The sequence below is a fragment of the Gordionus sp. m RMFG-2023 genome, chromosome 1, assembly GCF_954871325.1.
Source record: "Gordionus sp. m RMFG-2023 chromosome 1, tfGorSpeb1-WG-v2, whole genome shotgun sequence".
Taxonomy (NCBI): Eukaryota; Metazoa; Nematomorpha; class Gordioida; order Chordodea; family Parachordodidae; genus Gordionus; species Gordionus sp. m RMFG-2023.
In genome coordinates, this window is record NC_088775.1 from 66,657,912 (window position 1) to 66,669,360 (window position 11,449).

Consider the following 11,449-nt stretch of genomic DNA (forward strand, 5'->3'; position numbering starts at 1 on the left):
TTTCTTTTAAAAGTTTATTCTACAAATAAAACCACTCTTATCAAATAGATTATTTGGGCATGTTAAACCTTAATTTTTATGTAAGCCTTAAGATTTTGGTCATAGATGGCACAAAAGTTTGGAAATTTTTCAGAAAAATGTCGAGGTTTAGGTAATAATTATAGTTAAAATAATTCTCCGAACCAAAGTTAAATTTTTTTCTTTCAAATATATTTAGTATCTTTATTAAATTTAGCCCTTTTTGAAAATCTAACAGTTTGGCACTTATATTTATATAAAATTCTCAAAAACATGATTTAAAAAACAAATTTATATTTCATCAAAGGAAAACTGGGACTATAAAGACCTCAATCATTTTAAAAATTTCAGTACTTAAAACAAGTATTTGTGTGTAATATAAAACTAATTTTGTTTTTCAGTACTTTAAGAGTTTGGGTAACAATTTTATTTTGTGCTTCAATTATTCGTCATTTTTTAATTAGTAAAATGATTTTATTTATTTAAATAATACATGATATAATATATACAAATAAAAATTTTATATATATATAATAAAAATCAAAATTAAACGTTATTTAATAAACTTTTATTAAGTTTAATTAATAAAATATCATTTAATATAGATTTCTCTAATCTTGTTCGTAAACAGTGTAAGGATCAATCCCAGAGCACTGAATGATCTCTCAACAGATACTTGAGAGCAAGGAGAAGCTAGAACTACTCGCGAGAGGGCATATAATTCCGGATCCTGAAATTTTTTTGATTGCCAATATTGCAATATTTTGATCAGATGGCAATTTTTGACCATATATTAAACCATTAATTTTGGTGTTGATATCAATGCTTTCAATATTTTGGTATATTGGAGCATTAGCGCTTTCTCGCTCCAAATATATATCTAATCTGGTTTTTTCAACTTACAGGGATTATAGGAGAGTCACTCAGAGCTGGATTATCTTTTGGCTTATTAAAAATTTGTATTTGTCTCCACGTAGACATCAGATGGTCCTAAAATAAAATAGATTTATTTAATTTAAAGTTAAAGTTAAATATTTTATATTTACTCTGGCCAGCAATTTATCACTTTCGGATGGATAGATCCCATTCAATTTTTTGCCACCTTTGTAGTGAAGGATCAAAAAGTATGGGTTGAATTTTAAAAGGAGAAATATTTCGATGTTAATCTTGAACTATTTGCTAGGTTTACAATAAATATTCATAATTAAAACTGCCTTTCGCGACTCGAATTGATTGAAAAAAATACAAAATATTTTCAGAATAAAAAAAAAAACTAGATCTACCCAATTGAATAAGTTAGGTCAGGTTTATTATTTCGTCAAAACCAAGAATTTGATAATCCATAAATATATTTAAAATATCTAGACTCGTAATATAAATTTGAGCTATGCCTTATAGCTCGCAAAATCTTGCTGTTTAATGTCGTTGTAAATTGTAAAAGCATGACTTTACTTAAATAACGCTCAAATTATAGAAGTTATAAGGCACCACTTTTTAATACTTTTAAATCTAAAGCCATCAAAGATTTAAGAATGTGAACCAATATTTTTATTAAAGAAAATTAGATTGGGAACGGTTATTTTTTAAAATTAGTTGGGGTAAGACCTTTCTAACAACAAACCTGGTTAACAATATATTTTTTCAATAATTTTGAAATAATAAATAATTTTCAAAATATCTTTATTTTATCCTTGTTAAATAAAAAAGTTTAAAAATATTACATATGACAATTGTTAGTTTTCTATGTTATATATAAAAAAAATCAAAAAAGTTCAAAAATAACGATTATGACAATTGTCACTTTCCTTTGGTACTTCCACTGAAATTTTAATTTAACATATTAACAATATCTATTTTTACCCATTTGCTTTAAAAAAAATTAAAAAAGTTCAATAATAACGATTATGGCAATTGTCACTTTCCTGTGGTACATCTTCACTGAAATTTTAATTTAACATATTAACAATATCTATTTTTACCCATTTGCTTTAAAAATTCAAAAAAATGACAATTGTCACTTTCCTGTAGTACATCTTCACTGAAATTTTAATTTAACATATTAACAATATCTAATTTACCCATTTGCTTTAAAAAAATTCAAAAAGTACAAAAATAACGATTATGACAATTGTCACTTTCCTGTGGTACATCTTCCCTGAAATTTTAATTTAACATGTTAACAATATCTATTTTTACCCATTTGCTTTAAAAAAATTCAAAAAAGTTCAATAATAACGATTATGACAATTGTCACTTCCTGTAGTACATCTTCACTGAAATTTTAATTTAACATGTTAACAATATTATTTTTACCCATTTGCCTTAAAAAAATTCAAAAAAGTTCAAAAATAATCATTATGACCATTGTCACTTTCCTGTGGTATATCTTCACTGAAATTTTAATCTAACAGGTTAACAATATATATTTTTACCCATTTGCCTTAAAAAAATTTAAAAAAGTTCAAAAATAACGATTATGACAATTGTCACTTTCCTGAAATATATCTTCATTGAAATTTTATTTTTACATCTTAATAATAAAAATTATAATCTATTTACGACACAATAAATCAAATAAGTTAAAAATAACGATTATTACAATTGTCACTTTTTTGTGTTACTTACATTACATCTTCATTGATATTATAATATTAATTTTTTTTTAATATAAATTGTTTTTTTACCCATATATGTCATAAAAAGTTTAAAAAAATAAATAACGATTATGAAAATTGTCGATACATCTTTATTGAATTTTTATTTTAATTAAAAATACTTACTCCAATTACTTCAAAAAATGATATTAAAAAATAATAATTTACTATAACATTATAAAATGTGAAGATCTTTGAAGATCGTTGATATGAAATATTTTTAAATAAAAGATCTTCAAAGATCTAGAAAATTTTTTTAAAATAAAAGATCTTCAAATTTTTCGATCTTTTTATTTTGAGCAAATGTTCAACTTTCTACTCTACCTGATATTAAAACATCATCTAAATAATACATTATTTCTTTCAATCCCTGAAATAACGCCGCCATAATTCATTGAAATATGCGATTAGTTATCGTAATATATTTATTGTATGCCTTAAGAGAAAATTGCTAGATATTCCAAGAGAAATTGCAAAGATTATTAGCAGAGTAATATTTTGAAGAATTTAAATCTAAAAATAAAAATTTTAATAATTTTGTACAAATTGTCAAATTTGTCCACTTACTAATACTTCAATTACCATTAATTAATTCAATTCATTATTAAAAATCAATATCTAAACAAAAAAAACACAATCATGAACTTTATAATAATTTGCTTTTTTATATATATTTTCTAATATTCAAAAATTAAATTCGAAGTTCGAAATATAATAATTTAATCTAACAAAAATTAAATATTCAAATATAATCATACACATACATATACATATAATAAAATATAAAACTAATATTAAATTACTATACAATGATAATCAAAAATTTCAATAATATAACTATTCAAATTATTTAACTATACAAAACAAATAAAATCCTATTCCAATATTCAAATAAAATATTTGAAGTTTTGGTAGCAGGAATATTCATTTCCTTTTTTGAGAAAATAAGCGAGTAAAATTTTGTCAGCTCCTGCAAGTTCGGCTTCTAGTGAAAGGTTATTTTTATGCTCTTTGGAAGACATTGTCGGAATGCGAGATTGAATCAAACATAATCCACATAATAAAAAATCATTATACGAATCTCACCGGCTGTATAAAAATTAACAATAAAATATCCCCCCCCCCCACCTTTTAAGATAAAGAAAGGCGTAAAACAAGGATGCGTACTTTCACCTTTACTGTTCAATATTATAATGCATAAATTATTAAAGAAGTTTCAGGAGCTGCAAGTTTAATGGATCTAAGCTCCAACTCAAAGTTACATCTAGAGAACAGAATAATATCTTACGCAGATGACATCGCTGTAGTGTCCTTAAGTATTAAAGAAACGGAAAATATATTACATCTATTAGTAAACTTAAGTCTAAAGATGGGTTTAAAAATCAATTTTAATAAAACAGTTATTCTTCCTTCTCCGAGTGCTGCCCAGAATCCAAATATTATAATTGATGGCAATATCATTAAGGTAGTAGGAAAAATAAAATACCTAGGCGTACTTTTGGATAACAAGGGCTGTTGTAAAGAAGAGATGAAAACCAGAATATAAAAGGCAAAAGGGGCTTTTCACAAGTATATGAAGTTATGGAAGACGAAGGAGATCTCTATTCATACCAGACTTAGAATCTTCAATTCTACAATCATCCCCATATTACTTTTTGGAGGGGACTTATGGGAATTTAATAAAACAGAAAATAGGAGACTCCAATCCTTTATAAATAACTGCCTTAGAATCATAAATGGTATTTTTTATCCGAAGGTTATATCAAACAATAATTTATGGAGAGCATCTAAGCATACTCCGATACACATCACCCTGAGGAAACGCCGTATTCAATTCCTGGCCCATATCATAAGAAACTCTGATCAAAATCTTGTTCATGATGCTATTACTTGGCTTTACACTTATAATAAAAAAGAATATACAAAATACAAATCCCTCTGGTACTATAATACCATAAAAAATATAATGGAGTTAAATTTAAATATGAAACAATTTATTAAATTAAATAACTGCAAAAAGTCCATTAAAAAACTCTTTAGGATGAAGGAAAGATATTTCATATGAAATAATATTTAATGACCAAAATCAACTAAGGGACGTTTTTCCAAATTAGGACAGCAAGCTGGATTGGTATGTACTTTATTTCATCTTAATTTCTATAAAAATCTTAAACTAAAAATAAGCTATAACCCACCCTTAAAGTAATTAACTTAAACTGTAGTTCTTGGGCATAGGCTCTTTTTTTGTCCCGCGTCTTTTGTTTCTAAGCCTATGGACGTCTACAACTTCGAATGTTGAGCGTACAAGTACGTGCGGCTTGCCCACAAACGTGTGGAGGGCTCCTCATATTTTATTTTTAATTACCCAAATTAACTTTGTTTCCAATTAGATGGAATGAGGAAAACCTAGCGTAGCTCTGTTGATACTCAACGTTAGAGGGCATATGCGCTGTATATCACGTATCAAATCTCTTATTAGAGCGTCGTACACAATTGAAATAAAAAAAGATGAACATTCTTCTTTTTCTAAATAAATTTCGTTTATAAATTGTATTTTTTTTTATGGATTATGAATTGGAGAAATAAATAGAATAAATTCAAAAATGTGTAAAATTATAGCAATATTTCTGAAAATTTTAAAAACACCGTGAATTTTCGGGCGTGACGGGTTTGAATCAAAATATTGCTTTTCGTGAGGGGGCGTGTCGGGTCGACAATTTTTTAGTGGTAAGCGTGAATGGGCGTGAATTTTTTTTATTGCCACCGTGAGTGTGCGGGTCGTGAATAAAAAATTAGGCCCGCGTCCCCCTCTAGTCCCCTCATTTAACATATTAACAACATAATACCCCACCTCTTCTTATAATTAATTAATTTATACCAGTAACCATAGCCTCTTTGAGAGATATCAAGTAAGTGAGGAGATCGGACATGGTAGAGTATATCCAGAGTTGGGCAGGTCATCCGGAAAAAGAATCTAGATACAGATACAGCTTCTTTATAAAAAAATGTATCTTAGATACAGATACTAGTATCTTGTTCAAAATATCAAAAAGATACAAGATAAAATATACTTGTATCTTTTACTAAATTAGAGTATCTTAAATACTAGATACTTTTAAATTATCATTACCAATTAAATTAGAATAGTTTATAAAATACAATTTTTATTATTTTTATGTGAAGAACATAGTATTACACATATAATAATTGTTCAATAATTAATAAAATATTTATTGATGAATTAATTATAATAACCAGGGATTTTAATATTAATTTTTGTCCATTAATAGCTTAAACAGGGAAGGGAGAGTAGTATATTTAATGGGAGTTGAAAATGTGCAAATAAGAAAAAAAATTAAATCAAATGATTTATTAGAATTTGCAGGTTATTTTTTGTGTTGTTATAGCTTATATTCGGAGTATATGGCTAAATGGAATCTCTAAAAAAAAATAATACTAGTTTTATTTTATTCATTATCTTTAATAAGTATTTTTCATTACTTGTTTGTGATATTTATGTATTTTTTAAATTAGTTTTATTTTCTAGTATGACTTATTAAATCTTGCATTTGTAATATCATATATATATACATTTAAATCTCTTTTTAAATTTTTTTAATATATTTCTTGCAAAATCATTAATTATATATAAAAAATATGAAAATAATGTACAACATTATATTATTTAATTATTAAATATATAACAATTTTCTTTAATGCATTTTAAATAGATTAAATTTTGTAGATAAATACTGTAATATAATTTTACTTATATCATAAATAAATAAAAGTAACTAATAAAGTTAAATTCTACCTTATTATAATTATTTTTTAAGAACCTTTTAAAATTATCTAATATTATATATCAATTGTAGCTTAAATATTTCCTCTAATAAGAACTTGCTAAAATAATTAAATATAAAATATATTAGGGATGTGCCGATATTTTTTATCGAACCGATATTTCACCCATTTTAAAATATCAATTATCGGTCAATATTATAAAATTTGATCCGATATAAAAATGGCTTCATTAACAAAAATAAAATGTTATAAAATTTAAAAAAATAGTTATATCTAAAATCATTTATTTTTATAAATAAAATCGAAATCCATTTTTATGTATATTTTTTAATAATAATATTTAATTAATAAACATTCTACCATATTGTTATTTTTTTGCGCATTCTGTTTATAAAAGTGTGCAATAATCTCTTCAGAATCTGAGTGAAGCTGGTGATATTGACAGTTACTATCGCCGCAAGCTGACCTCTGATAAATTGGAAATATTGGTATTACTAAAAAGAAGTCTTCGCTATATTAATGTTAAATATTATTTTAAATATTTATTTCAAATTTCATAATATAATTGTTTATTAATTAATATGTATATAGATTATTGTTATTACTTGTTATATAAAAGTGATTTAACAATAAAAATATTTTATATACTTTTAGAATTGCAATTGAATTGAATATAAACTATAACTGATCATTATAATATATTTAAATGACATAAGTTATGGAATAGTTAAATTATAGATGTTATACTAATAAAAAGTATATTAAAAATTAAAACCATTGGTATTTTTACAGAATACAAAACTATATATGATATCGGATCGGATCGACCTCCAAAAAGTGGTATCGGTACACCTCTAAAAATTATATATCCAAATTAATTTTAATTTGATAATCAACCATCTTCTAAAAAATTTTTAATAACAATTATCTAAGAGGGACTTAAGTATAGGTATTATTATGTTAATAATTATAAAATACAAATGTATAATATACTTTAATATGTTTAACAAAGTTTGTAGAGGAGTTTGTTCAACCTTTAATAACTTTTTTACTTGTGCAATTTTGACATTCAGCTTGTACCTTGTCCTTTTTCACATGAATTACTTTATAAAATTTTCTATCTAGAATTTTAAGATGATTTGATTCAGGAGAACCTATCTCCATAATTTCATCTTCACCACTATAAATGTTATACATTCTACAAATTAAAAAATATTACATATAAAATATAACCTTTACTTATTTAGTTTTGGTGCTGTTATTTTTAATCTATCTATCGATCTGTAAAATTTCCAACTAATCTTGGTTATCCATATATTTAAAATATAGCAGGAAAAAATAAAGAAAATAATACAAGATTTCACGAAGAAAATAAAGTTAGATTGTGTGATATGTAAATGTTTTAAACATGAATATTAAAAAGAATCTGTATCTGTATCTTTTTAAAGAAAATGAAAAAGATACAAGATTCTTTTCAAAATAAAGGATCTTAGATACAGATACTAGTATCTTATTAAAAATGTCAATAAGATACTGAGTACAAGATACAAAAGGATCTTGTATCTTAGATACAAGTATTCGCGGTACTGCCTAACTCTGAGTATATCAATTTATATATTATTTTATCAAAACAAATTTACTTATCCTTCATTCCTCGTTTGAAAAGCTGATTATTATGCAAAACTCCGGCAAACTTGTTATTCAAAATCCTCTTGCAATTGCATGGTATTTTATAATAAAATATTAATAATAAAAATTATTTAGGCCAGAAATTAACCCCAATCTAGCTATAGACATTATAAATAATTTCAACAAGTAAATTCTATATTTTAATATTTTTTTTATAAATAGTTTGTTGAATAAATTGAATTGCAAAAAAACAAAGAATAAAAAGCACATTGATGATAAGAGTAAAGGGTTTTTTTTTTAGTTTTTAAATAAAAATTTTAATATATATTATAGCAAAGACATTATATTTGGAGTGAATGAAGTCACCAAATGCTTGGAAAAAAATATGCTTCAATTTGTGCTTTTAAGTGATGAACATTCAATGAATTCCTTTTATATGTATAATCATATTGGGGATATGTGTAATATAAGAAATGTCAAAGCATTGTTATTACCTAATTTGAAAGATAATATTGGGAAGTTAATTAACATCAGATCTTGCTTATCTATAGGGATAAAGGCATGGTATTTTTTCTTCCTTAATTCTCATATATAACTTCATTTATACAACATATTTAAAATTTCTTCCAATAATCTTGCTTTTAGTTGAAAAAAATTGTTCTATTTGCTTATATAAGCTTAGAACAATTAAATCTAATAAATATTTCATCTATTTAGAATTGTTTTTATCATACTAAGCTAAGTTGACCCGAATTAATGATTTTATTACTTTTTGATAAAGGGTATTATAACTGTTCATACAAAATAAAATTTTTATTTGAGAATATATTTATCTGTTTTAGAAATTAAGCATGAAAAATTATTTTAATTCAATATAAATTTTTATAATATTTTGGCCATCATAATAATAATATAGCATTCTACCAAACCAAATATTCAAGATTTTATGGAATATATCCTGCCATTAACACCCTTACCCAAAATTGAATCAAAATTTAAAAGAGTCAAAATAAATCAAAAAGTGGATGAAAAAATTTCTAATAATGCAACCTCAAAATTGCCCACACCAAATAATCCTCAAAATGAGAATAAATTGTTGGCACCTTTTATTAATATTTTAAATCATACTCTCTTTAAAGACAATAACCAAGAGAGCTTTAATGATATTAATTGTCAAATTTTTTTAGGTTTGCAACCTCCTTCCAGCATCAAACTCAACTTTAATGATAATTTCCATTTACACCAAATATTCAAATACAAATCATCCTTGCATAAAATTTATCGTGAAAAACATGTTACCAATATGAAGCCCAATTCACAAATACTACCTCGAAAGACAAATAAAAAAATGAAAAAAGATGTTACATTACCTAATTTTTATTAGTTACCTTAATAGAAAAATAAATGTAATATATAAATATTCATACCATTTAATGAGGCTTATTAATTAATAAATGGGCTAATTGCATAAATATTATTTTTGAAAATATGGATAATTTCAATATATTCTACACAAAAAATTGAATTATTTGGATATAAAAAAAAACATTTTTAAAACATGAAAAAAATAATAAACAATATTCTGACATTTCAGCTGGATTCTGATCTATCATGTAGTCACATGCATAAGGACTGTGTGGGCAGCAGGATTGGGGTGCCAAAGTTAGACCATCATAAGGGTTACCATTTTTTGTTCATTGATTTTAATTTCCACTTTTGCTTTATTTTTGCTATTTAAATTTTATTTTCTTGCTAATTTTATTTTGAACTTCCTTTGTCTAGGCCTTAGATAAATTAAGGGTATGAGGCAGCCAAATTTATTTTTACTTTAGTCCATCAAAGTTCTTTAATGTCCCTGTAACGTATAAAATTATACATGTGTGTAGCCTAATGATATCAATACTTAACCTAGACTGAAAATTCATTCATTAAAATGTATTAAAAAGTATTATACATTAGTGATCTGCATCAAGCCTAATTTTATAGTCAGGCCTGAAATTTTTGCTTGGCCCAATCCCAAATGAAATCTTTTTATTTGTTCTAAAGTAAAAATTACCAATTGGCCTGGTCCAAATTTATTTAAATACAAAAAATTTAGTATTTTTTTAAATATAAAAAAAATATTCTTCAAATAAAAATCTTGGCGCCTTGCTTATTGCAAGTTAAAATATATCAATTTATTTTACAAAATTGAATGATATCATATTAAAATTTAAGCCGAACTGTCGATATTTTAAAATAAAATATTAGGCCAAACCCAGTCAGAACCGAAATATTTTTTTTTAAATAGGCTCGAAGCCAGGTTGGGATTTGCAGATCTCTATTATACATGCATTTAAGTCCGCCATTGAAAGACATTTAGAAAAATATCTTTCAATAATGTTACAGCCAATTAGTGTTGTTAATTGGTTGGTTGTATAAAACCAGACCCGGGGTTTGGGTCTAAAAAATCGACCAAACCAGCTCTGAGCACAGACCCGGGGTCGTGTCGTGTAACGATTTAATAAACAAGTTAATAATTAAATATTTTTTATTGCAATAATAATAATGACTGAAAGAGGGCAGGGCGGGTCTACTAGGTCTTGGGGGGTCAGGAATAATTTATCAAAACAAAATATCGATATATGGGTAAAATATAATCTTCTAAACTAAATATCTTTAGATTGAAAGTATTCATTTTTTATCTTGATGGGTATGAATGACTTGGTTTTGGAGGTGGATGGGGTAGGGGGGGGGGGTGAAAATTAATATTTTTTATATGGAAATAAAAATATTTTTTTGTAATGATAATGATCACTCATACAGGGCGGGTATAGGTCCTGGGGGGGGGGGGGGGGTCAGGTATATTTTTATTAACACAAAATATCGATATGGGTGTTGTTTAATTGGTTGGTCTTGGTTGTGTAAATCCCAAACCCGAGGTGGGTCTAATAAAATTACTGCGATCTAAATTAGCAATATTTATATAAGAAATAAGCCAGCATTAACTCGAGTCGAACCTCATAAATAATGTTGTTTCAAATATTTTAATTAAAATTATTTATCAATAATATCGAACTTAAATAGGAAAATCCTGCAAGCAACTCAGCTTATGACTAAAAAATTTTTAATCGGGGACTCTTAGGGCTTGGAAATAATAAAAATGAATTATTATGTAGGTTTGCTTATAGATTATTTCTATACCATCCTGATCTTAGTTCAGAATTAGATACGAACTTTCTGACCGGATTTATTTAATTTCATCAACTAGATAATAAAATTAAGTATCTGTAGCTAATTTTTTTAATAAAATCCCCTATTTTCTTATGTGATAAAAAAAAGTAAATTATATATTTCTATATGAT

General features: G+C 25.4%; 1 protein-coding gene across 2 annotated transcripts; it reads left to right on the forward strand.

The window, feature by feature from the left end:
• The first annotated feature begins 8,084 nt into the window (after positions 1-8,084).
• LOC135932013 (uncharacterized) lies at positions 8,085-9,556 on the forward strand. Of its 2 annotated transcripts, none has more exons than XM_065469349.1 (5): positions 8,085-8,201; positions 8,241-8,291; positions 8,328-8,393; positions 8,439-8,669; positions 9,022-9,556. In XM_065469349.1, exons 1-5 carry the CDS (start codon positions 8,152-8,154, stop codon positions 9,071-9,073), a joined length of 450 nt encoding a protein of 149 aa, XP_065325421.1. In that variant the 5' UTR covers positions 8,085-8,151; the 3' UTR covers positions 9,074-9,556. The 2 variants fall into 2 exon arrangements, with proteins under 2 accessions (XP_065325421.1, XP_065325420.1); XM_065469348.1 differs by having other exon boundaries at positions 8,096-8,201; positions 8,439-8,664.
• The last annotated feature ends 1,893 nt before the right edge of the window (positions 9,557-11,449 follow it).

What these genes read in the sequence shown, in the direction of transcription:
- LOC135932013 (XM_065469348.1), top strand. Translation starts at nt 8,152, where the DNA reads ATGCAAAACTCCGGCAAACTTGTTATTCAAAATCCTCTTGCAATTGCA. An exon ending in ATTATAAATAATTTCAACAA is followed by an intron (nt 8,292 to 8,327) that starts GTAAATTCTATA and finishes TTTTATAAATAG; the next exon opens with TTTGTTGAATAAATTGAATT. An exon ending in GCTTATCTATAGGGATAAAG is followed by an intron (nt 8,665 to 9,021) that starts GCATGGTATTTT and finishes ATAATAATATAG; the next exon opens with CATTCTACCAAACCAAATAT.